Below are 27759 nucleotides of genomic sequence, written 5' to 3' on the forward strand. Positions count from 1 at the left end.
TGAGGGTGCAGAGTGCAGACACAACAGAGGCTTGGGCCACTGCCATTTCAGCCTGCACAGGTAGCTTTGCCTATCAGCTGGGCAACTACAAATGGCTGCTGCGCCCCAAGGAGAACAGGAGCAACAGGGAACAGTCTCCTCTGCTTCTTCCATCTCCTGATCCTTTTGGCAGTGGCAGATTAGCTGGCTGCTGGCAGGGAGAGACAGAAGTAGTCTTAAACAAAATATACATGGGCATAGGTCATCTGGTTGAAGCTGGGGTCCTGTGCAGCCAAGAAAGGCTCAGTGCAGGCCAGGAAGAGAGCAAGAGAGAGAAAATAACTTTCCCATGGAATATGAAGATGGGCTGTCCTTGGAAAGATGACAGACAATAGATGCTCTAGTGTAAACCCAAGGGATGCTTATGCATTTTGCATAACACATAAATGGACAAAGTGTATAAACAAACTAGGTCCCTTTGTGGAATTGACTAGTGTTTTAAAGCACTGCCCCTGCTGGGATTTAGTTAATTTATTTAACAATGCAGAAAAGAATATAGCCCTCATCTTCCCCAGGCTATGCTGAATCTTCAAGGCTGATAGATTTTTATTTTGCTTAACTTTTCAGAACTGAAGCAATTTTTAAGGCTCCCAATATACGTTTGTTTACCTCTTGTATTTAAACTGTGCTAATCCAAGTCTTGAAATCATATAAATTCTGATGGAAAGCAATTTTCAAGGCTGGTAACTGGCTGTAAGCCATTACTAAACAGAACATAATGGACTGGACATGACCTTAGGTCTGTCGTCTGCTCTCCTGTTTGCCCACATCCACATCCCTTAAAATCTTGTAGTGCCTTTTTCTCTGCACAAAAACCAGTAGATTTTAAAAGACATTTGCATCTTCCTTGAAGTTAGGCAGTTGGGACTGTCGACACCCAAGCAACGGCAGTCTATATAGTGTTTTATTGCCGCTATTAATAAACCGTGGCAAATTAAAATATTTAACGTTTAATAACATTGGCATAGTAAAAAGAATGTGGGTATGGCTTTATTAAGGTAAATGCAGTACTTAAGGTACGTCCTTTTAAGCAGGACTTCCGAGTCTTGAGAGGTTATTTTTGGCCAGTCTTGTTTTAACACTTATCAGTCATCTTTTACGCAGTTGCAGGTTGTTGTTTAGTGTGCTGCTGGCTTTGCTCTCTCCCTCCCTTCTTCTTTCTCATTTCAGATTATGCTAGTTTCTCCTCAAAGTTTTAAAACTTATCAGCTCCCTCACATTTCCTGCATTTGAAAATTAGGTTATCTATTTTGCTGCAGAAGCTGAACTTTTCTGACTCTTGCCTGTACGCACTATTTTGGCAAGAGTCAGTTTCGAACGTCACTGTGAAGTGTCTGTGTCACTTCATTGTAAGGTATGTCTTTGCAGCTGTGGGCTTTGCTTAAATTAATGCATTACTCTTGAACTGCAGAGAACTTATACTGTATATTTTGTCTACCTAAACACTGTTTGGCATTATAAAAGAAAATACAATTTACACTGCAAGAAAAAAAAAAAAAAAATCAGGCTAGTGATTTGAGCTTCCATTAAGTGTATGTTTGTGCAAGAACTAATGCTACCACTGCTTCCAATAACTAATGTCACTTATCAAGTGTCGTGGTTTAAACCCAGCCAGACAGCTCATTTACTCACTCCCCCCCTTCTTGCCCTCCCCCTACTCCCAGAGGGACAGAAAGGAGAACCAAAAAGAATGCAACTCCCACGGGTTGAGATAAGAACAGTTTAGTAACTAAGGTATAACAGAAATCACTACTGCTACCACCAATAATAACAATGATAAAGGAAATAACAAGGGAAGAGAATACAACACCTCACCACCAGCCAACCGCTAACTTGCCCCCCCCCAGTCTGACCAAGCCCCGACCGATACCTCGTCCATCCCCGCACTCCTCGAGCCCTTTCGGGTAGCTCTCAGTTACATCCTGGGCATGACGTGCTGTGGTATGGAATACTTCGTTGGTCAGTTTGGGTCAGGTGTCCTGTCTCTGCTTCCTCCTGCCTTCCCCTCCTCCCTGGCAAGAAAAGTCCTTGGCCAGATGAAACTTTTGAGCGTTATCAGCTCTGTTCCCAGGCCGAAAGTCAAAAACACAGCACTGCACCAGCTACCAAGAAGGGGAAAAAATGACTGCTGCTGCTGAACCCAGGACACCAAGGCTTCCACTCCTGAGCTTTTCTTCCAACTGAAGAGCACCACAGAATTAAAACAACTACAGAAAACCAGAAAACTCAACAATCACTCATGTGGCAGTACAGCACGTTGCTGTGGATTTAACAGGATTGTTTTTCTGCTGCACCTGCTGATCCAAGGTGGCAATATTTATAGTGAGATTTTGAGAAGTCTGCTGTTCTGTTTAAGGGCTGTGTTCATAACCAAACTGATGAATTAAAAGCCCTGAGGAAGATGTTAATGAAACTGGCTGATGGTGGTTACCAAACACTACCCCGTATCACTGCTGATCAGCTTAACAAGCAAGGATTTGGCACAGCTTTGAAAGGAAAAGGAGAACAAAGGACTTCACCAAATGATAAAAAAATAAATAAATTCCAAAACATTAAAAAATAGCACAATTTTGATGAAAGAGTCTTACTTCTTAAAAAAAACCACCAAACTTATGACAATAAAGGTAAATTCATGTTCATTCTGACTTGTTTACATTCTATGTAGTCCACCCCAAACCTATGCACATTTAAGTACTATTTGAAAGAGTTAAGAGAATTTTGTACTTTCTACTGAAACCTTGTGTCATTTACTGATTCATTTATAAAAAGCTGTTTCTTGGAACAAAATGATAATGTGGCAATCTCATTTGTAAATAAAAGTGCAGGCACTCATATTTGTGTGGTAATGTTAAATGTTCAAGTACAATGAAAAATAAACAACAATGTATTTGTAGGGCCTAACATTTTATCCTATACTGGAAGTAGGTTCTAAGATTGGTTGTTCTTCAAGACTGTATGGAGCTACTGTAGGAAAATCAAACAAATAATAGGTAAGGCTACTAATACAGTATTCCTGGGGTCCTTCAGGCAGAAGTGCCAAAACCTGATGAATGTTATTTCATTCACTAAGAAGTTATGCAAAAATTGTCATCTTTGGTCCACTGTGATCTCTGAATGAGGAAAGGCTTAATGTGCCTCAGGGGACACAGCCTGTGCCCAGCACTTCTGGAAAGCAAATTTACACAATTTGCACAATTCCTGTCTGGAAAAGGACCCCCAGACAGCTCTCTCAGCTCTTCTTGTTTACAATATTTTCTTCTCAAAAATTTGTTATCTCATGTGAGAGAGACAAACATCCTTTCAAACAACAAAGAATGACTTCATTTCCCTGACTCACTGTCAAAAACCAGAAGTGCCTGAAGTGGCAGACTTAACTGCAAGTGAAACTAACAAGTGACAGTTCTCTCTTGAACACTGATTCAAGCCATAAGCAAGCCAAGAAGTCCAAGCAAAGCTCTTAATCAGATTCTAGTCCCATCAATATCAGAGCCAAAATGCAACACTTCAGCCCATAACTGACATTACAATGTGGACCATTCTCCTTTCATGGCAAAGGAATTGCGTTTTCCAGAAGAAATCTTCACAGTGATATGGACACGGCTTTGTAATATTGCTAAGTCAAGACTGCTTCCCAAGGTATAATGTTTTAAGGATTTGGGTTTTGTTACTATTGAAAAAAGTTTTTCAAACTCTTATGGCTTCATTTATGATCTTGAACTTGTGAAGGATAATATGTTGGGAGAGTATCACTGCAGACAGATAACTCCTCAGTTCCGAGCTTCAAGTCAGCTGGCATTGGTTCGGATTCACCATTCTGTACTGTGCAGTTTCTCAGCTGCAGCTCTTTCGTGAAGCAGAATTCAATCTGACCAATTGTTTGTGCTTTTTCACCCTAGAAACAGGAAGGATGAGATCAGCTTGATAAGGAGAAGAAATAAATCAATTCTTCAGATATACTGCCTTATCTACAGAATACAGCAGTGCTTATTTGTATATGTATGTGAAGAGGGCAGATACCAGGGGCATTCACTTTCAACAGCTTATCATACATAAGGAGCAAGCAGACAGAGATGCAAATTCCAACAACATAATTCAGTAACAGTTTAGGGAATCTGCCTAACTAGTAAGCCTCATTATGAAATGCTGTGACATAGAACATCTTAGCATTTACCAAATCTGCACCGTACACAGAAGATGTTCACCCTAATGATGAACCCTGGCTGAAGTCTGTGAATATGGAAGAGTATGCGTGACCTGAAAGCCACCTTTTAACAGCTCTTTCATAGGATGAGAATTAAGACAAAGAAAATTCTCCAAAAAGGAGAAAATAAACTTGGTTCTGTAACAGCTGCTACTGGAAAGAATACTGAAGCAAGCTGTCAAAAAGTATCAGAAATGTCATTTTTGGACTAGAGGACAGGCTAGGAAGAATGATACCAACCAGGAGTAAGGCAAGCAGACATGGAAGATGTCTAAATAAAAATTCCCAAAAATGCTCAGGTGTGCATGTGTTAAAAAAGATGGTTTTGAAACCACTACAGCAGGACAAAAAAAATACATGTACAAGAGAGAAATTACTATGGCGGGTATTTTTTTGTTGTTGTTCCTTTGGTTTGGTTTCGTAGTTTATTTTGGTTTTGGCTTTTATTTTGGTTTTGGCTTTTGTTCTTGGGGATTTTATGTTTGGGTTTGTTTTGTTTCTTTTCTCCTTGCTGTTGGGTTTGGGGTGGGGTTGTGATTTTTTTTAAGAAACTTAAGAACACAGCAAGTGTGTAATGCATCTTAAACATCAAAGCACCTCCACAACACACTTCAGGCATTGACAAGGCTGGAACTCTGAGAAGGACTATCTTTAAATAACTGGAGTATACTTTTCCCTTTCTATTTACCATTAGCTTCAGCAGTTAAGCACAGGAGACTCCAGCTGTAAACTACTTTCACATAACTTGAGCAGTATCCCAGTTGTACTAAAAGCAATGGCAGAACTACAGCAAACAGAGCTAGAAACTGGGGTTTGTTTTAGCTCTATTTTTTCAACATCAAGAGGTGGCTGAGTGTGCAATCCACATTCAACTCGTATGCCTTTGTGTCTTAAAGTAACTTAAAAATACATCCAAGTACAAAAACCTCAGAGCACTACTAATGCAAATGAGCTGACAACACACAAGCTATTAAATTCCAACAGCAACTTTATCTTGGCAAGTTTTCATAAAATTGTTGTCTGTGTATGGGCAATAACTCTGACAAGTGTTTTGTTGTGAACCACTTTTATCAAGCTGAGATAATAAGGAACCAATTGTAAGAGGGAAAACTATATTGTGGGTTTGCTTTTTGATTTTCTTTTTCAATAAAAGCAAAGTAACCTAGCTGGAAAAGGAAAGAAACAGTTATGCAGCCTACCCACATAATTGCTCAGAACACTATTTTGTTCCTTCAAAGGCTTTTTTAGGTCAGATACGGTGACCTGTATTTTACACTACAGCACACTGTCTCTGCATACCACATTCTCTACCGCATCATGATTCATAGTATAATTGTTGGCAAGGAAAAGTAGAAAGAAATGGAAGTTCTAGACACTGTTGGCTCTAGACACTATCGTCATCCTGCTTTTTTTGTACTTCTTTAGGTACAGGCTTTTGAGAACAGTCTCTAAGACGAGCCTCTGAGCTGCTTTATTTCTGAAGGATTTTGACCACTGAAGAATTTCTTCATGCAGAATGTGAGTATAGCCCAGTGAAGGGAAGACTGCTGTTGACAGGCAGTACCTGGTCAAGGCCACCAGTCACCAGTTCCATTCAGCTCACTCTTGCTGGTTGTAGTAATTTACTATATGGCAATTAAGCTATAGTAGGAGTGCAAAGTACTCAGCTACAGCAATACCTCTAACGTGGTGGTTACAGTATTCATGGAAGGGATGCTGGTTCAAAACTTTTAAGAAAAAGAGACCTTTAAAACCCAGTGCTCCCACTTTCTGGGTAAGTATACTAACAGCAAAGTTACTAAGTAAAGAGTAGATGCTTCTTGCACTAAAAATATTTCTGCATTAAGAAAAAGCCATCATAACAGTAACATAAGATGAAATCAGTGGTGCCAGTATGTAAGCAATGTGCTTTCATGAACTCAACTCCAAGAATTAAGCAATATGTACCTGCAAAGAGCTGTATACACAAGTAACACCCAGACCCAAGTTCCAACGTACTGAAGATTTTGCAATCTTTTTGCTTTTGCTTTTTGATAAGAAGTGCTCTTTGAAAAAGTAAGTTGCTGGGTTTTGTTTGGTTGCTTTTTTGTTCGTTTTTCAGTTGGGGGGTGGTGGCATTGAGGAGTGTTTGGGGTTTTTACCTCTTCTGGAGGAAGACATTGGATCTTCGGTGTTACACCATAAAATCTTGTAAGAGCTTCTTTTATGGCAGTCATCTGAAAAATTAAAAGCTTATATAAATTCATAAGTCACTAGCACATCTTCCAACAGCTCACACACTTAAGTTCACAAAAACTTAGATAAAGCACATTAAACAACTATACAATTTTTAGCAGATTACTTACTCTCCAGAAATTGCTCGACTCCTGCTGAAAATAAGTATACACATGTTATTGTTTTATAAAAGGCTGCTTCTTACCTCATAATATGAGCTGCTTGGCTTTATCCCAGCTTTCAGGAGACAACTGAAACAAAGATGTAACATTTTTATCTTGGCTCCTGTATGCAAACATAACTTCAAAATCATTAGATAAACAGATAATCTTAGTGACAATTTGGCAGGAATTACAGCAACAAGGAGCAAAGGAAGCTCTGCCAGGCCAAGGAAAGGTTCCCTTTTTTTGAAAGGCCACCTCCCATCCAACTTGGCAGGGTCAGGAAGAACCCTCTCCCTCACCTTAATATGAGGAACTTGGAGAGTTGAGTCTTCAGACACAGCTACAGGAAAGGCAGTATTACTGTTATTTGCTGGACCTTCAGAATGCTCTGTTGAGGGCTGGGTAAGACATGCAGTTTAACTGCTTTGTTTCCCCCACCTTGAGCAACACCCAGGTGCTCTGGTCATCAGGGAGGGACAGAGGTAGATCTATGAGGCTGCTCTAAACAACCTCATGTTCTGAGACGGGATGGGCTTGCTAGAGTGGGAGGCACACAGCACGCTGGGAGAGGGACATGCACATGGATCTGGATCAGGGCAGAAATGTTTCCTAATGAGTATGTTTTTTGAAGAGGAAAAGGTTGTTCACATTAGAGAAACAAGGTAACTCTCAAGAACCTTTAGCCTGTATATCCCTTTCTTTAGATTACTGAACCTAAAATCTAAATCTTCCCGAGGGAAGTCTGTACTTCCAGGGTGACAAGACGAAGGACCTAATAGGTGCTAAGTCTCTAAGTCCCGGCTTCTTCTGTAAGGAGTAGGAACGTTCAGCATCTTGCAGAATTTAGTCCACGACCACTGGTAATGCTCAACCCTTCAAAGGTCAGGTTTTGCACAGGGAAAGTTTAACCCAGTCGAGCAAAGACCTAGCTGTGTGGCATAGTCATTTTACTACTGATATAAGGAAGCCAATAAAATAGATGATGTTCTGTTATTCTTACAGAAGCCTGCATTATGTTCTCTTTTTAATAATTTGCTTTTTGGAAACAATCTTTTAATCACTGACATTACTTTTTTTTTATTGAAGTATAAATGAAGTAATGAGAACATTAGCAATCTTTATTCTTTCCAGTAAAGATTAATTTAATTATGCTCATTTTTACAATGGAGAATATGCTCCGAGCAATTAATTTCAACATGTTTCAGTCTCTATTCTTTTTTGGTGTTACACATGCTGATAGAGCCACACAATAAGTGACTGTGCCATCTGTAAAATGTTTTAGTCACACCATTCCAGCTACTTAGATATCAGACATTATTAATTTTAACAAAATGTCTAGAAAAATCTGATTAAGTTTTACAAGACGCCCACAAAAAAGGTGGGGGGAGACCTATTTCCTTTGTACATACGCACAGTGAACGAGACTTTGTTAGGAGATTGTTCTGTCAGTGTCAGAACATAAGCAGCATTTTAGGATTGAAAAAAAAAAAAGGCATGTTTCTCAATACGAAAGAACATATTTCCTCTTTCAGATAGTGTCACCTTACAGACAGAGAATTCATGGTCAACAAATCCAAGTCAAACATTCTCCTACCCATACCAAGCACTGATGGGGAAAGGACTCTGGCCTACTGGCATTCACCTGCAGCCAAAATGTGTATATACAGTGCTGGGACAAGCCACCCCATTCCCATTAAGATTTTCTATCTGGAATGCCCAGTGCTTTGGAACCATGAGGAGCAATCAGCTGCTCGGAAAAAGCGAGAGTGTCACATTGGGGTTATTTGAGAGGACAGCATAGGGCTGCCAGCAGTGGGTCCCACTATTCAGGACACTCCACCTTGCTGCTAACTCTCTGCCTTTTACCCAAGGTGTTCTGATGATTTTGCCTGCAGCTTGTCCTTTCCTCTGAGCAGAGCACTGTCTTTCCTAAAAACAAATTTTTGGGCTTCAGTATGACTCAGAAGTTTGGGGGTTTCTGTCACCTGATTTAGAAGTTTACTTGTACCATAGCTTTAGGTAGCAAGATATAGCCCATGCAGCTTCTCAGAATTTACTGGCTCAGATTGTCTAAAATGATGCTGTGAGGAAAGATGCTGGCTTACTAAACTCTGAAGTGACCAGACAAATGCTTCTCAGAGTAGACAACCTCTCCTCTGAACTCTAGCACTAAAAATAATTTATGCTAATACTTGCTTCCCTTCTACCATCAGACCTTTAGACTTTATTTAGGCTAGACTTAAAACTTCTAGAAACTATTTGAAAGAAAAGGCAGACCACAGACTAAGTACCTGTTAAGATCAATATGATGGTAGAGTTCTAAGGCTTTACCAAAGTATTTCTTCTGAGAATTAAGGACCGCAAGTGTGGCTGCACAAGTGCCATGTTTCTCCCACTCATGTTTCCTATAGGAGAAAAGCAAAATTTAAGCTTTAGAAAACATTATTTGCAGACATATTTGCTGTGCAAACTAGCCAATATACTTAAATCAAGTATCTAAAAGGCTGGATGCTGGAGGAGGACTCATCATCAGGGACTGTACTGACAGGACAAGGGGTAATGGGTTTAAACTTAAATGGGAAGTTTAGGTTAGATATAAGGAGGAAGTTCTTTACTGTGAGGGTGGTGAGGCACTGGAATGGGCTGCCCAAGGAAGTTGTGAATGCTCCATCCCTGGTAGTGTTCAAAGCCAGGCTGGACAGAGCCTTGGGTGACATGGTTTAGTGTGAGGTGTCCCTGCCCATGGCGGGGGGGGTTAGAACTTGGAAGATCTTAAGGTACGTTCCAACCCTAACCATTCTATAATTCTAAGTTAGCCCAGTCTGGATGTTGTTTTTTTCAGCTGTCTCCTCTGAATCAGTTGGCTTTTTAAATAATTAAGTGAAGGAATTGATGAAGTAAATCATGTTCTTATGATACAAAGGTCCCTCGATGTATTACAAGGAGATGCTTGGAGGTCAGAATAGTAAGAATTTGCCTAAAAAATAAGTATTTCTAAGCTTTGTGTAAATTTCTGTGGAGTCTTTGATGTTAAACGTACTTGCAAAGCACTAAAAACTTTTCAGACCTAAAACTGCAGTTTCCCTATTCCACCTTATTCTGGGTGGAATACTGAAACTGCACAAGCTGCTAAGACAAGACTTGTTGCCTCAGCTTCTACTTTGGCCTGTGTCAGTATTTTCACAGAACTGCTCTCAAATCTTCCTTCTATTCTGCTATATCAAGTCTTCTAATACCAAGGAACAGAGTGAAAAAGAAAGCAATTTTTGTGCTTTTATGGCAAATTCAAACAAGACAAAGGGGCAAAGTGTAGCGCCTGTCTTTTGAAAGCTTTCAGGAGTATTTATGTGTCCTTCTGTTCCCACAAAGAAGGCAGAGATACAGAGCCAAAGATCTGATGGCGCTCAAGAAGCACACTATTGCTAATCTGGAACTGCTTTGGAGTGGTTTGGTCCAGTTCGCACTGACCACAGGGCCCAGGTGATGGTGCTGTGGGGATGCCAGGTGAAAATACACAGAGCTACCCACAAGCAGTGCCCATGCATCATCAGCTGCAGCAAGCCAAGAATACACCAGGTGCTTTTCATCGGTTCTGTGAGCTTCCAGAATTGAAAGCAACTTTAGAGTCACTACAAAGCAATTACTGAAACTTTCAGATGACACTCTTGACAGCATCACTTAAATCTGGCTGCACAGCCACGTGAAAAAAAGGTAATGATGCAGATACAGCTAATTAAGACCATTCATTGAAAGCATATGAAATTTCACCTTCACCTCTTCCATTTAAATGCAAATTCAAGCAGTTAGGAAATGAAACATCTGTAGGTACCAGGGAATAACATAACATAATTTGTTTATGAAATCAAAAGAACTAATGTCTCAATGTTATTCACTATGACACATTATAGTTCACTTAGACCACAATAAGACAAGGTAATTCTACTTGAGTCTCAGCTCACAGCTAGGTGGCATGTAGATACAGAACAAAGCTGCCTGCAGTCATGAAGGCCACCCATCCTTCTGTACCTATTGTACTCATGAGCTAGGCTGTAGCACAGAGTACATATGCTAGCTGTCAAGAACTTTGCTGAACATTTTTTCCTTCCTTGTAGGATACCAGTACTTTAGCAGGCACACCACTAGACTGGCTTCTACTATATAAACATTATCCATCATTCTCTCTATGGTGCTGCTAAGAATAAATGCTACACTTGTACACCTCAAATCTACAAATGAAGTTTCAGGGGGTTGCAGAAATGAAATGTTATGAAATTGGTACAACTCAACTGCATGAAAAGGAAGCTAAACCTCAGAGATTTTTCTTCCTGTTTGCACAAGGACAGAGTTCACCCAAATGCAGTCACGCGGATGTGACAAAGTCAGGAGCATAGAAGGATGGTCCAAGGATTACAGATACCACCCAGCTTGAAGGCTGGCTTATTATTAGGGTAGGAACAAAGAATTTCTGTAAAACACAACTGCAAGTGCTGCCCACAGAATGTAGAAGATTAAGGATACCCAGCTGTCCTATAGGCTAAAACTGATTCCTTCTTCTGTATCATATATATAAACTGATCCTGAAGGGAATTCTCTTGGTCAAGAAATCCTTATTTGGTAAAAAAAAAAAAAAATATATTGCTATAAAAGAGATTCTTTTAGTTCATAAATTTGAGATATCAAAGCACACCTAACCCTTTGTCCTACATTAAGGCATTCTTTTGTAAGTTAATAAGGGGAATGAAGATATGCATCTACTTTTACAGAAGCACCTGCAGCCGTCATAAAATCACCAGGAAGATTCCTTGCCTCTCCTTTCAAGCCAGGGCTACACTTAGAGGTAAAGCCAGGAAGAAACATATTACATAATTATAGCAGTCTTGGAAAAACCCTGATGTACTATGCTAAGATACTCAGTATCTATTTGCTCATGCTCTTTACTTAATTAAGATGCCTTTAGTCTACAACAATGAAAATTGTGAACAGTCAGTTTCACTTTCAGATTCTTAATTTCTGTTGTACTGGGATTTTTACACTATAGAGTGTGGGGTCTTCTGTTAATTTTGAAGTAAATAAAGTATTTTAACTGAAGGAAGGCATATAGTGGGATTTTTATAGGCTTTTGAGTGGCTTAAAAGCTTGCATTTCAAAATCTGCAGTTACAACTGCCAATTACAGTGCACTTGTCCCCTTACTGAAAGGGAGTGAACTACTCCATCAATCCAAATAGCAGTTACAGTGTTGTAACTTGACTTCTGCTTTTATGACATTTCTATTTTCAGGTATCAAAATAAGTGCTATTTGCTAACCTTGAACTGAAAGGGAAAAGATTTTAATTGTATCTGTTCACATCTGCTGCCTACCAAAATATCTGTGTTAGCAAAATAAAGACTCATATGCACCTGTTTTTTTTTTTTTTTGAAAACAGGTCAAGGCATGGGAGGTGCTAGATTTCCAACACGTTTTTCTTATTCTAATTGCAGGAACAGACTGAGGTTGCATAAACTCGTGCTATCACAGAAAGAGGTAGTCCTGTTCTCCCTGGCACGGGGCAAGAACAGAGGAGTGGAGGGAGGAGACCCCCACTTTTGACAGTTGCAACTTTAGGCTGCAATAAGACACTTGTGAAACCAGTTTAAGTCTCTGGGGACAACTGTCTTCTAGAATCTTCTGTAGAGCAAGGCCAAGACTAAAGACAGATGTACATTCCCTTCAAAGCTTTTCCCTAGTGATACAGAGAAGAAATGGTCATCCAATTTAAAGGAAAACTTATGGGCACTTGTAGTTGAGATGGCTTTAAATGCTACTGCCTCTAGCTATGTGATCTGCTTCTTAGGTGATGTTACAGCCTTCACTGTAGAACTGGAAGAACAAATTGCATACCCATACATTGTCTCATGTAGCTCATGGTTCAGCAAATTAACTTGAATGGTCATTGACTTCAGTTTAAAATAATACACTCAAACTAAAGCCTGTGCAAACTCAAATACCACCCATACCACTCTTTGGTCCAAGTGCCTGATTATTCATAAGCAGAGAGAAACATGGGGAAGGAAAACAGTTCTGTTACCAGGGAAGATAAAAATTTCCTTCTTCCTTCCCATGATCTAAGCAGGTTATCTCTAAATAAATTCCTGTATCTGGTTTTAGGCTGCTAGGAAAGTAAGTAAAAAGGGAGAATTCTGTAGAAAAGTAGCTAGGATGATCCAATGAGTCCTATTTTTCTATTTCCTCCTCTGTGAGAAAGGCCAAAAGAAAACGTCTTTCAAGGCCAGCAACACAGCAAAGCTAGCTAAGAAAAGAGGCCTGGCAGCTACCTATAAAATCCCAGGAGCTACCATTATTCAGCAGCTGCTTTTCCTCCCTGCCCACATGGGAAGGAAACACACTCTCTCTCTTTCACCAAGTTTCATTTCTCCAAAACCCCTGCCATGGCCCTCTTTTCAACCTCTGCGTTTTGCAGCTGCTCTAACAAGAAAACGCATTAATTTTGCAAATGGGACTGACAAGACACACTGCTTTCAGTGGCCTCCTGGACACTGCTTCTCAAGAACAAAGTCTCACCCAAAGATATACTAACTCAGATGGACTTTTTTTAAATAATAACAAAAATACTTTTTAAATGGTTGTTTTTTGTTTTTTTTTTTTATTTTAATACTCACCAGAACTGGGTGCGATTCAGAGATGAATGAAGCACATCAGGCCAATAGTGTCTCATGTCTGATAAAAGATCCTAAAAAATATCACAATTAATAAATGCACCTATGGTGTTGAGAAGCTGTTTCTTACATAATCTACATACACTGACACATTTTCTAGAACTGATGTCTCATTTTTAACATCCCAAACTGAAACATTTACTTGCAGAAAAAGGAAAGGTCTCTTCCCCCAGTGTTCTGAAAATGCTGTTGCTGGAGCTAACAAGTAGATACAACTACCTAAATACCTGAATGTACCAATACCAACACACTGCCCCAATGTAAGATTTTCCTTCAGCTTTTCACATTTGTCAACATATGCCTCCTAGCCCCATTTACAACACATTGAATGAAATATGGATTATTTTTCTTAATTAACAAAGAATAAGGGACTAATGCCCTTGGAGAAAACATAGAGAAGACTGTCATCTGTACTCTCTTTGTTTGCTGTGTTCTGGCTTTACAGTAGAAAATGGAAGAGAGAACACTGACTGACTGTAACCTCTTTTTCACAGGTACTTTTTGCCACTGCAGATCCACCTCCTCTGTTCTCTAGATTTTTTTAAGGAGGATGTAGCTGAATGAGCCAAACCTCATATCTACAAAATAAAGTAGGAACAGCTGCTAATGACCACAAGCACTGCAACTTTAAGCAGTAGCAGAAGCACCTAATGCATGTGGGGAGTCCCTAAAAGACCATACCTCTCAGCAAACATTAAAAATGATACATTGTAAGCTACAGGTTTTGCATTTAGGATGTGCAAAAGTAATTGCACTCAGCTCTGCTTGGTGAGACTGTTTTTGCTTTAAATAAATACCTTAATCTCAGTGACATTGAAATGCCACGTCCTGTTACACTCTTCAGTTTTGTCAGGCCTAGGGAAGCAAAATAAAAGTGAGAGATGTTTCCCAACTCACTGATAGTAACTATCAGCATTCTAGTCTGCATCATTAGCCTGAATTTTAAATATGCAGGATTATAGCTAGAGATTTTCTTTAGAAATACAAGTACCCCATCAGCTTCTACACTGGTTTAGAAGTAAAAATTCAAGCCGTTAATTATGGCCAAAACACTTTCTCCCCATGCAGAGCCTTTTCATTATGCTGTTAAGTCCCTCTCACTCTGTGTATAAGTCATATAGGAGGAGTAAATTATATGGAAGGGTCTTGCACATGATGTCACTAATGACAATGACCTCCTCCAGGCACTGCACCAAGTGATGATTCTGCAAGTATCATTAAGACACTCCCAGGAAATCTAGACATAATGCTGCTCACCTTTCCAGGATGCATAGCTTAAATCACTGTACTGATTTTTTACTTGTATTTGTCGGGAAACCCTTTGAATTGCTGCCACTGGCATCAATCCCCGTGAGTTGATTCCTTTGAAGCAAATTAGTTTTGCCTGTACTTTTGCAATATTTGTGCTGAGTTAAGATACTTAAAGCCACAAGCGGTCACAAGACATTAACAAATTCTGTGTACTCATGGAAGGGGGGCAGGGAGCGAGAAAAGGGAAACTATACTTCCCCTTCTGTTTGAGAATACTACTAATCTTGCAAGCAGATGTACAAATAAAATGTCCATGTGGCAAGAAGATTTCTGGAGCTCAGCAAGTCATGAGAGACAAAAGCGTATTTCAGTTCTGTATCAAGCCATAAGCTTTTATTGCATGGAATCATAAAACCAAATAGATTAAGCCCTCAAAAATAAATACATATAAAAAAGCACTCATCATGTAGGTACAAAACTTGACTTTTCCTTTCCAGGCTGAAATACAAACACTCCTATGATCATACCACAGTCCATGGATTGTCCAGTACTCTGGAGGGTGTTCACAATCATTAGCACTCATCTGTGGGGAAAAAAAAATACATAGTATTTGTTACCTGCAACCAATAGCTTAAAGGAAAATATAAAAGCTCTTTCACTGGTGGTCCAAGGCTCTAATGAGATGTGAAAACTGTTGCTTTGCCAAATCAGGAACTGGTGAACTCCAGTTACTTGAAGCTCTCATGGATTGTGCCACTTAATAGAGACCAGCTGGCATTAAAGTTTTGAAGCACATGAAGTTAATCACAGAATCATAGAATCATAGAATAATTAGGGTTGGAAAGGACCTTAAGATCTAGTTCCAACCCCCCTGCCAAGGGCAGGGACACCTCACACTAAACCATATCACCCAAGGCCTCGTCCAACCTGGTCTTGAACACTGCCAGGGATGGAGCATTCACAACCTCCCTGGGTAACCTATTCCAGTGCCTCACAACCCTAACAGGAAAGAATTTCCTCCTTATAGCCAATCTAAACTTCCCCTGTTTAAGTTTTAACCTGTTACCTCTTGTCCTATCACTATAGTCCCTAATGAAGAGTACCTCCACAACACCCCTATAGGTCCCCTTCACATACTGGAAGGCTGCTATGAGGTCTCCACGCAGCCTTCTCTTCTCCAGGCTGAACAGCCCCAACTTTCTCAGCGTATCTTCATACGGGAGGTGCTTCATTCCCCTGATCATCCTCGTGGCCCTTCTCTGGACTTGTTCCAACAGTTCCATGTCCTTTTTATGTTGAGGACACCAGAACTGCACACAATACTCCAGGTGAGGTCTCACAAGAGCAGAGTAGAGGGGCAGGATCACCTCCTTTGACCTGCTGGTCACGCTCCTTTTGATGCAGCCCAGGGTACAGCTGGCTTTCTGGGCTGCAAGCGCACACTGCTGGCTCATGTTCAGTTTCTCATCAACCAACACCCCCAAGTCCTTCTCCACAGGGCTGCTCTGAATCTCTTCTCTGCCCAACCTGTAGCTGTGCCTGGGGGGCATCCTGAACACACAGTGTAAAATGAAGACAAAGGACTCTGAAGTAATGGAAAGTAGCCTGATCAATGCTAAATGTATGGAGCTACATGTGTATGTATCATACTCCAGATGGCAGCTCTCAGTGTTTTTATCATCATCAGATTTTTTCAAGGAGGCCAGAATCACTAAAATAAAAAACATCAAAATAAACTGTAATATTAGACAAGCACAAACCCATCTTCTGCATCCAGTAGTTTTATTGTTATATCAAAAGGGAAAAATACAAAGAAGAGATTAAATAGTCTGCTTATTCAAAATAAAATAGTTAGAATATAATTTGAAAATACTTTGACTTGAGGGGCAAGGAAATGGAGAGAAGAGGAAAGATTATTTACATTCATACAAAAATAAAAAGGCCCCAGAAAAAACTTTTGATAATGCAGGAGAAACAGCCTACACATTAATTATTGTTTAGAGCAGAGTACATACTCCTGAACAATATAAAACACATCCATATTCACATATCACAACATTTTCCCTGATTATTGTAATCGTTGGACTTGATGATCTTTAAGGTCCTTTCCAACCAGTTGATTCTATGATTCTACTCTGCCTAGTAATTAAGGCTTTTTTTTTTTTAATAAACAATAGTCATGATTAAACAACAACATTCTCCGATTTTTGTTCCCTATACTAATAGCTTTTCTTTTTGGCTCTACATGCTGCCTTAATTATACCACAATGCCTTTTATGAATGCCAAAGCAAGAGTAGAGTGTAGAGAAGAGCAGAGAAGCCTGTAATCTCACTAATTGCCTTCCATATGTCACAAGCCAGTGGCAGCTAAATTGTGAGCTCTGCAAGACTTTCTTGATCTGTGTCCATTTCCTTCCTCTCCTTTCTTGCCACCAATAACAGAAGCAATTAAACCTAGCAACAGCGCTTTTTTTTTTTCCAGAAAGGAGTATTTTTCAACAAATATACATTGTAAGTGCTTCTACAACATCTCTCCTGTCATGGCACAAGCTTTGTGGAGCTGAGAGTTCAGCTATCTAGCCCAAAATACAGCCAGTTAATCCCAGCATCATCCCCTGAAAAAAAAACCAAACCCAAGCAACCAACTAGCAGTTAAGATTGCTCAAGTAAGGATGGTAACAGGAACAGTGCAATTGTGTTCCTTATTCAAACTTCAACCGCAGGTCTCAGCCACGCTAAAGGAAAGCCCAGAGTATTTTAAATTTGGAATCAGTTCTCCCCTATCACAGCACTAACCTTATCAGTTAACCTTAGCAGCTTCTTTTACACATTTCATCAGGCTCTCAGTGTTAACACTGTGTGCTGGCAGAACTGTGAGATCAGCGCAATGTGCAGTGCACTAGTTCAGAGTCTGCATGCTTTTCCAGCTTCATTCATCCTCCTTTTTAATTCCAGCCACAGCACTTTTCCATTGTTCATTTTAAATCAATATCATGAAATCAAAAAATGCTAATCTGAGAAGCTGGGTATTGCCACTACTTCTGCAAAAACACTTCTTGTCAGCCTTCCTGTTTATCACAGACTGATTGCTGAAGGATTAATTCAATCTCAGGCAAGCACTGACTTCAAACAGTTAACAAATGAATCTTTTCAAGTAGACACTGGACCACAGAAAGCCTTCTATATCTAGATTAATTTGAAAAAAGGAATGTTGCTTTCTCCCGGTTTAAAGCAATCTGATAATCAAGCAAATACACATTAACCATACATGACATATAACACCAAGAAAAGAGCCAAAGAGCCTCTACAGCACTCACCATGCTGAAAGGGAGTGCTGAAGAGAGATGAGTGTATTTGTAACAGCAAGACGCAGGACAAATAGTGGCTGCTAGAATTGTGGAGACTACTTTCACCTCCAAAATGAAAAGAAGTGAAACACCATCAAACTGTTATGGAATTGTTACCTGTAGAGCTGTCAAATTACAAATCCCTTGGTACAGCAGCTTGTACATAGGAGAGGATAGTGCTACTGGATGACATGCAGATACCCCAAGTTTAAATATAAAGCCAACTTCTGGGAAGTGAAATATTTAATCCTGCTCTCCTTTTCAAGCACCCTGTTTAAAAGGGCCATCTCTTTAACTAAGATCAATTTTAAGTGTTATTTTGGGATGAAACATCATAACTGCTATGAAAAAAATCTTGCTTTTGAAACTGTGGAGAAAGTTCACCTCCTCAATTTCTCTCCCCAAACAGTATGTGAATATTCCCCTTCCTCCTTCCCCCCACCCCCTGGGGTAAAACCAATCAATGAATGAACCAAATTTATAAGGTTGGTGAAAAAACCTGGGAGGAGGGGAATAAAACAAATTTACTTCTTGCTGAACACCTCCCTAGCATGAGCTGGTAAGCTAAAGTCTTTCATGTGTTTATTCTTATAGAAGACAAAGGCCCACAAAAAAATCTAAACCAGACCTTATTCACAGAGACATGTGAGGTATAGATTAAGAGTTCTCTTACAAGTTACATGGGCATTTCTGAAAAAAACTTTACTTTGTTCCAAAATAGCATATGTGAAAAGCTGAACTCATTTTGACCCACCTGGCTTCATACACAAATGAAGAAATAAAGGTATCCCTTTATCTAAGGAACTCTATGGTCTAATCCTAGGTGTGACTACTTCTATTTAAAAAATAACAAAAAAGAAATACTGTTTCTATTCTTCCTTTAAGCCTTTGCTGTAAAATTATTGACAAAGAAAAATTTTTTATCTCATATTTAATTAAAATAATAAAAATAAAATTTCATTTGCTACTTAACACTACAAACTTGAATTCAGGCTGTTCTGTTCACCAGCCTGTTCTGTTGTCTTTGACTCATTTGATCGGCACATGCATACAGCCAAAGGCAGATGACAGCAGGGTTTAGTACCCATTTATTTATCATCCTTCCCATTCTCAACAGAGGAGGAAATAAATAGCCTATCAAATTGCACTGGATTCTCCGTATTTCACAAGGAAATGCCAACAGAAGATTTTCCTCTTTTTGCGATCTCCAAGATGCAAAAGCTGCAATAATATTTCCCTCTTAAGTTCCTGAATTAAGTATCTTCATAGTTCCATATAAAGGGAGTGGAAAAGTCCCTCTTCTTGCCCTTGAGTTGCTCCTGTTTCCACCTAACAGGACTAACATTAATTTGTGACCAGAAAGTTTAAGTGTGACATGAATTAGTCACATGAAATTCAATAAATTGCACTACAGGCACAATTTATTATGGGAACATTAAACTCATAATTACTTGAGGTCAGCTTGAGAATTTAGTTTGGATATCTCTGTTGAAGCTATAGTCACTTTAGGTCAATTATATGGTACAGGAATTTCTAATCACATGATAAGGAAGAATATCTCTTTTCCTTCACCCTTTCACTGCAGCAGTCTGTAGCTAAATCCCTGGGTTATTAAGGCTTCCATAATACTCACTATTCTATTTTAATATGTTAGTTTAGAAGACATGATTACAAAACACTTTTCAGTTTAATTGTGCTGGTCACAGTATTTAAAAGCACCAGCTGCACTCAGTTTAAAACACAGGAAGACCTGGTTGATGTGTATTCTCAAATTTCTGGTGTGCCACTTAAGAAAGGTCTTCAAAAGCCTGAAAAACTTGTTGAGATATGCAAAACAGCTAGGAATTAAAAGACAGGTCATCCACACACCTATCAAGAACACAGTATGTAGCAAAGTAGTCTAATTAGTACTTGCACAAAGTAGTGTCTCATGGTCTTTCACATAAATGATATGAGCTCTGTAGTTTCCTTCACCCACCTATTTTTCCTTTCAACAGGAAAGGTTTCTTTGGGATTTTATTATTATTTATTACTATCCATATAAGCAAGAGTTTGCACTGCTACAGACTCTGAATGCCCACTCATGCGAGGCACTACAAATTCCCAAACACTAGCATCTCCGGTTGAAGTCAATAAGCGATATTTATTCAGCAGAAAATCACACAAATTGTAGCAAATCCGCCCTTACTCCCCCTCAAAAACAGGTAAACAAACAAATAACAGAACAGTGGCCACTCCTTGGTGTCAGTCATATGAGGTTTGTTATTGATACTTCCCTCTGTATTTAACTAATGTTAAATACATCTAGTTTTCCTCAGAAACTCAGGCAGTATGTGAATTTTATCGCTACTGCTTTTATACATATTGCCAGAATAGGAATTAAGAGAAATAAAAACGTACCTAAAGTACAAAAAAAAAAAAAGACTCTAATATTGTAATAAATAAACCTAAATCTCCCAGAATTTGGACCTTTTTGGCTCCAGAGATTTTAGCTTGAAACTGAAGTTTCTTTACTATCCACAGGGCTCTTCATCCCTGTGTCAGTAGACCTGATCACATCTTCCACTTTGAAGTATAGCATATTTTTAACTTAGCTGTGTGAAAAGAGGCCTTTAAGTATTTCCAGCATAGGAAAAATGTTCTACTTAACAGATGGCAATAGGTATTTAACAGCAAAAGGGACATAAGTAGTTCACCTTTTAGCTGTGCTTCTGATAGACATATATTGGAAGGTTAAGGTCATTTTTGGGTCCCATCCCTCAAATACAGAAATGCTCGGACATCCCTGCATAACTGCTTTATAGCTCTCTTTTCTTCTGAGTCCATATTGGGTGACTTATCATTAAAATGCTGAAGCCAACATTACAAAACTAAAATTTGTTGTGCAGCAGACAATTCAAGTACTGTCTTCAGTCAGACAAGGCAGGCAAGTCTTCTTACAGAGCCTAGTGAAAATCTAGGATTAAGTTTACAATTAACAAAACATCTCAAAATGTGTAACAAACAATTAAGGCTTAGTGTACAGTATGTCCTACATTGACTATTGTATCTGCATCACTCTAAAATCCTGTCTTGTTTACTGCTACTCTGGAATGCAGAGGAAGTAACAAAAGGTGCACAAAGATCAATAAAGCCTTTATAAAGATACAGGGCATAATCAAGATAAAATGCTTGATACGCTTTGTTCACTGTGTTTTCAAACATCGATTGTCCAAGGCTAAATATCTGTCAGGATAAAAGAGAACAAAACACAGAAATCTTACCTTACATACAGTCACTGGCCAATGATGAACAAGATACAGCTTCTTCCAGGTATGAGGGTGGTTGTCACTGGAAGAAGACAAACAAATCAGTTTTTTCTCAAGCATTTTAAGAAAAGCAACACCTTCAGCCAGCAGCACAATGATTACTAGTGTAACACACTGATTTTAGAGCTGGTTGTTGTAACTTCTACTGCAATATTTGAGGACTCCAAACACAGCAGGATCAAACTAACAAATCACACAGAAACAACATACTTGGAAACCTGCTAACACTCCCCCATTACTAAACAAATTCTATTCCTGGCAGCCTATTTCCATATGCTTTCCATTTCTTAAATACAGAATAAAGATGTTGTTCTGGTTTATATTTAGAAGAGTGCTTACTGACAAGATTTTATAACAATTAAAAAAAAGAACATATCTTTATTTAGGGTGCTAAGAATCATCTAATTCTTATTGATGGGGATATTAGCTGAGAAGATAGTATACAACATTGGAACTTTAACTACTCTTCTAAAAAAGAAAGACTACAAACAACCATAAACAATGTAGCTGACAGGGCAGGAGGTGCAATGATCCTTCAAGTAGCCCCAATCTTTTAGAATAAACCCAAACAAACAAAAACCCCAAACAAAATCAGAATAAAGAGTAAAAAACATATCTAAAAAATGCTGAATTTATAATTTCATGGACATTTAATTCTAACACTACATTTTCAAAATGCTTAATATGAATTTTAAGCTAAATCGAATTTATTCAATAACTAATCAAACTGTGACACTCTGAAGGCTACTTAAGGAAGAACTGAGGAAGGAATATCCCATATTTTACAAAGGCACTTGTGTTTCGAAGCCTTTTATAATAAAATATAATAACTTACAGAGGCACCAGTACTATCTTATTCCTATACACATGGAGGAAAAAATAAAAATGCTTAAAAATTTTGTTCAAAAAGTGTTGGAAGCCTATGTCTTTGCCAGTTCTACAGAGGCATTTTCCAACAGTTTTGAGCAGACATACTACAAGTAGATAAAAACCCTGTTGCTTCAGACACTACAGCAGACATAATTAGCTATTAAGCAACCACACTGAGCAATCAAATAGAACAGCAAGTGGGAAAACCAACAAAAACAGAACTCTAAATTATTTTGCCATCTGACAGCACTGTGTGCAGTACTGTAAAAACAAATTTACATACTCTCTAGAAGTTATTAGATACTTGTCCATCATTAATGCCTGCCAGAGATTATATATAAATAAATGAGACAGCTAATTCCTCTCAACCTGAGGAAGTAGGGATGCTCCCACGTTTTATCACTTCTCATTGTTTTCCCCTAGTTTTGCGAGTTTGCAATGGCCACCGTTTTCTCTTAAGCATTCACATATAACTGTGGTTTTTAAACAATTTAGCAGAACAGCTCTGGAACAAATCAGGCATAGCCACAATGAAAATTATTAACAGTTCCAACTGGTCTTCACAGCTACTGTGGAAACCTGAATGGAAGAATTCCTCAATACTGTAGAGCAGTTAAGGTTCCCTGCTTAAAAATCAACAGAAAAATGGCTTAGGATAATACAATTTTTCATCTGTATTTGAAATAGCAGCTAGCTTCTGCAATGGCAATCATGCCAAAACAAGTTCTCCTAGACAATTTCTAGCTAAAGACAGCTGAGAAAATTTTGGTTATTAAACAGAACAAGTTTTAGACACTTAAGCTTGTAACTGGAATCCAAGGAAAGCCTTGGATTTAATACCTATTCAGCTTCAGGGATACCTCCCATCTTTTTGGCCCGTTATCCTGCTCTGTGCAGTTCAGCACTGTGCTTCTGCCACCAAGATGGCCAAGCCATGGACCAGGTCCTGGGGATTCAGGAGACCTCAGCACAGTGCCTAAGCTACCAACCAGCTGCAATGTAGCTGTTATAAGAAGTGCTCATTTAACTGAGCACCCCTAACCCCTCTCTTGCCAAAACATTGAAAGGAAGGAGGAAAATTTATTTCCTAATAGAACGCAATAGGAATTTGAGCTTTTACCACAGAAGTGTGTGATCTGGGGCACAGTTACCCCATGGACCATTGGTATTCAAGCTCAGATTTTGCCAAGTGTAACAGCCACCAGGCTGCCTGGCAGTGTAACAGCCTCAGATGGGATGCTGTATGAAAAGGGATGTAAAATCATTAGAATCAAGAAAATAGCAAGAGGAGGGAGGAGATATTAAAAAAAGTATACAGTGTAAGAGTTGGTACAATTCATGCCATACGGATGATTCCAGTTTTTTGTTATAGGTCATAAAATTATTTCTGATTTTTGGCATTCCTACTTCATAAGTCTAAATGATTCATTTAAAGCAGGACTGCAAAGGTTTTAAGTGCAATGAATGACTTTTATGTTTCTTTCCTTTTTTCATGATGACACATTAACAAATGTAAAGCTTTTCTCAGGCAAGACCCCCACTCCTCCAGTTAATGCAGATGCCTCATTTTACCAATCACCTAAGGGCAGAATAACACACCAAAAATAGCACATAATAAAATTTCCACTCATTAAAAGTTAAACTGTTCTACTCTGCACTTAAGTAAGAACTGTCAAGAGATTCTAATTTACAGCAAAACTTACCTTTGAGTGAATTTATCTGAAGTACACCAACCACATAACGCCACAGAAAACCAACCCAGAACCCAGTACTGCAGCTTCGCAGGCTTCATTTTGTTACTCAAATAGCTGAAAAAAAAGATGTTAATAGAAGAAACGTGTTATTTATCCAAAGTACTAAATTACAAGTGTTGAAACGCAAAAAACCACAACTATCTCAGAAACGGCATGTACTACCAACACTAGAGTAGATTTACAACCACATGTAAAATGAGGATCTCTTTCAAGGCTCTACTCAATTCCCAGCCTGTATGCCAATTTTTTAATCTAATGGAATCAATGACAAGATCATGGTTTCCTGTTTTTCTTTACCTATACGCAGACCCAACAGAACCACTTTTCAATAAATAATGCAAGACTCTGTGGTCAGTTCAAATTGCATCAAATGGTTCACTTTGAACTTAACACTTAACATTCATGTTGGCTTAACCAAGGCTGGTATGAGACACCTGCTGGAAGTCAAGTATGATGTCCAAGGATGATATTCTCTCTATGTATAAGTCAACTACTGAACTGATGTTAAAAAATAAAAAGGTACTGCTAAAACCTGAGACAGTCTCTACAAAACCATGCACAACCTGCCTACAACCTCATGAACTTCAGAAATCAGGAAAGGAAAAAAACTCACCAAATCAACTTAATTTTCACCAATAGTATGACTTTCACTGGGCACAGGTCAAAAAAACCAAGCTACCTCCTCTGCCCACCAGCCATTTCACAGCATTTCAAGTGCTACTTCCTGGATGTCACAAAGAGATGTACATGTGTGTATTTACATATAATTATTAATGCTTCACCAAGCCTACTTTCCAACTTTCTCATTTTGAGAACCTGAAAAAAAAGCACTAAGACACTATGCGTAAACCTATCTACCCCTTCTAAGGCCACTCTCTACACAAGTCAAATCCTTTTCTTTGTGAAGGTTTTAAAATTAACTGGTTTTTGTAGCAGTCAAGGAAAGCCCGTTCTGACACCAATAAAGACAATGCTGATTCAGCCATTAAGACTAACTTCAGGAAATTCAGTGTAATTCTGATCCACAACTCCTTGAAACAAGAGACCATTCTCCCCACCATTAGTGTGAGGCTCTGGACCCAGCTTGCAGATCTTCCCCAAAACACTACCCTGCAGGTCTGCAAATGCTGTCCAGACCTGACCTGCAAGGGAGGCAGCCTCCTAGCTTGCAGAATGTGCCCAGATTTCAAAACCATGGCTTGGGTAACAACTGTAACCAGCTAGATTTACCACAAGGTTTTGGTAAACTATGAAGAAACTACTGCCATTAAGATAGTAATCTATTTCATATGTTAATGTCTCTCTAATTCATAATGGATATATTGTCAAGATAAAAGGCTTGGCCTCATAGAAGGTATTAACAGATAAGTATTAGTTGGCAACTGTTAATTTTCTGATTCAGGTTGTTAAAAAAAAAAACAACAAAAAAAACAACAACAAAAAAAACCCACTTGTGTACAAAAGTACTTAATAATGTAGAACTAATGTTTTCCAAAAGCTACTTAAACCAGGATGTACACCTTGTAGTAAAGAAATTGGTATGTTCACATAACATACACAAAAATAGCAAATAAGTAATTAACTGCTGGGAATCCAATTCCCCCAAGAGTTCTGCATTTAAAGTGATCTCAAGTCTTATCACTTGAACAGCAGGAATTGCTAAGGTGGGGTTCAGCCTCACACACCTGCTTATGATTTCACCTACTGCCATTTTCAACTGATAACCAAGCAAGGCTTTATTTTTCTGCATGATAAACTCCCTACCAAGATAAAACACTGAGAAATGTATGGAGGTTTTATGTAATATTCTGCCCTACCTATAACAAGCACATTTCTTAGGAGAGCAGAAAGTAACATTTTTAAGACTATGTCGCATATCATTGCCAAAAAACGCTGCACTGTACAAGTGTGTGAAGAAAAAAAAAAAAAACACAACATTTTAAGGAAGTAGATTATGGTAGAAAAATAAGCCAGCAAGCATTATGGCATTTCTTTTGCAAACTGTTATGACTTAAGTTGGCAGGCACAAAGAAACATTTTTTTTTCCCCAGTGACTAACTTGCCAAAAAGCATAAAAGCAATTATCTCCCTTTCTAGCAGAACTCTTACATGTGATCAAATACAGACCAGGCACAAAGCGGGGCTTAAAAAAATGCTGCTATCAGAAAATGGAATGTATTGATTTATTCTGCATATTGCTCTACTCCCTGGAACCAGAATATAGGGACAATTGCAACAGTAAGCAGATCCAAAAGCCCTAATCTGTAACTTTTGTATAACAAATTACATTTTTTTCCACAGATAAACAATGCACAAACTCTCTCCAGGGCTTTCACCTGGAAGATAATATTGCAGCTATCATGACGCTATCATGATTGACTCAAGCTGACTTTAGTTTCGACTGTGACATTGATGGTGGGAGGTGAAAGTGTGTCAATCTCACCTGGAAAGCACCCAAATGATGCTTATTTGAAGAAATACACATCCAATTTAAAACTGTATTAACAATTAAGATGTAAGAAGCACAGCCAATTTTAACACAGATTTCTTGTTTACTAAAAATTACACTGGATTACTGATTCTACAAATACAAGAAAGATTAACAGATCTTACACCAGTTCTACTCTAATAAGAGGAAATGGGGATTTCATATTATGAAAGTTAGTTATTAAAAAAGTCACAACGTTCCAAAAGACTTCATGACAAACAGAACACTTCAAAATGAAACATGCACACATATATAAAATCATTATTTGAAACTAGGCTATCAATGCATTTTCACTATAGGTAAAATTCAAAAAAACGTGAATAGCATTGTGATGACTCTTGGTTTACTGTACCTGGACATGAATACACAATTCTTGTGTGAGTGTTTGTAACCAAGTCAGCACAAAATCACTGTCAGCTATGTCATCATTGTTCAATGCTGGTATCAAAATTACCTGCCCAGGTTTATCAAGGACTTGGGAGAGCTGGCAACAAATAGTGATGCAATCTTTCTTGAACACATTCACTATTGTTTGAATTCTAATAGATTATCTTGAGGCTGCTGACACAGCACCTGCTTCTTTTAGGACATTACCAATTAGTATACCTGTATTGTACTCCCTTTTAACAGCTAGCTTGACTAATAAACCCCATATTTATACAGAATTGCCTGACTTACAGTTTAGTTCAGGCATACAGACTCAGAACAGAGAAGAGGCTGTAGAAGAGCCCTTAAGCATTAGCAAGATAACTCTCATGGCATAGCACGCATGCAGCTAAGCGTCCTGAGATGAGAATTAAGACAGCTAGCCTGGCAACTAAACCCACAAAAATGATCACCCAAGGTTTTGGCATGATCTCAAACAAGGCTGCACACACTGCCTCTGAAACAAAGGGTGTGACGGCCAAGTCACAAAGCTAAATGCCAGAAACGTAACAACGCTCTCACCTCCAGCAACTTTAAGCTCTACAGCCCACTCCCAGCTAACCATGCATCCCAAGCGCGAGTGCTCGCCTAAGTAACTACAAAAAGCGCTTTAAATATTTCTCAGGTGCAACACTCGCGTCTCCTAACACAGAGAGCTTTTCAGCAGACCTTTCTCACTACTTCTCTAACAAAGCACTACTCAAAGCAGAACTTGTGCTGCAGGTGTTTGAGGGCGAGCTTGGCAGGAGCTCGGTGCTGTGCTCAGCCCTTCCGCTGGCTCCTTGGGGAGCCATGGGAAGGCAGCACCTTTCTTTTCTCACACACAAACTAACACGCTGCTCTACTTTTGGCACAACGTTTTAGCTTCCTGACACTATAAAGTTCTTGCTCCAGCTAAACAATCATCCCATTTTATTACAAAGGTCTTTTCATTAACTGTAAATAATGCAAACCAGCAGAGAACCCGAAGCAGGATGCTTG

At 38.9% G+C, this 27759-nt stretch overlaps 1 protein-coding gene across 1 annotated transcript; it reads right to left on the reverse strand.

Annotated features, from left to right (window-relative positions):
- Window positions 1-2659: 2659 nt before the first annotated feature.
- RNASET2 (ribonuclease T2) lies at window positions 2660-27493 on the reverse strand. The gene is made up of 10 exons (XM_057406940.1): window positions 27301-27493; window positions 23814-23918; window positions 21196-21262; window positions 15113-15168; window positions 14132-14189; window positions 13278-13348; window positions 8910-9023; window positions 6660-6705; window positions 6382-6456; window positions 2660-3931 (listed from the first exon to the last, which is right to left on the reverse strand). Exons 2-10 carry the CDS (start codon window positions 23900-23902, stop codon window positions 3740-3742), a joined length of 768 nt encoding a protein of 255 aa, XP_057262923.1. The 5' UTR covers window positions 23903-23918; window positions 27301-27493; the 3' UTR covers window positions 2660-3739.
- Window positions 27494-27759: the final 266 nt, after the last annotated feature.

Source organism: Pezoporus wallicus, unplaced genomic scaffold, assembly GCF_028554395.1.
Source record: "Pezoporus wallicus isolate ANWC-B61680 ecotype Strahan unplaced genomic scaffold, APGP_CSIRO_Pwel_v1 scaffold_6362, whole genome shotgun sequence".
Lineage (NCBI taxonomy): Eukaryota > Metazoa > Chordata > Aves > Psittaciformes > Psittacidae > Pezoporus > Pezoporus wallicus.

What these genes read in the sequence shown, in the direction of transcription:
- RNASET2 (XM_057406940.1), bottom strand. Translation starts at nt 23,902, where the DNA reads ATGAAGCCTGCGAAGCTGCAGTACTGGGTTCTGGGTTGGTTTTCTGTG. An exon ending in TGGACAATCCATGGACTGTG is followed by an intron (nt 14,190 to 15,112) that starts GTATGATCATAG and finishes TTGCTTCCCTAG; the next exon opens with GCCTGACAAAACTGAAGAGT. An exon ending in CTGAATCGCACCCAGTTCTG is followed by an intron (nt 9,024 to 13,277) that starts GTGAGTATTAAA and finishes TTTCTCCTATAG; the next exon opens with GAAACATGAGTGGGAGAAAC.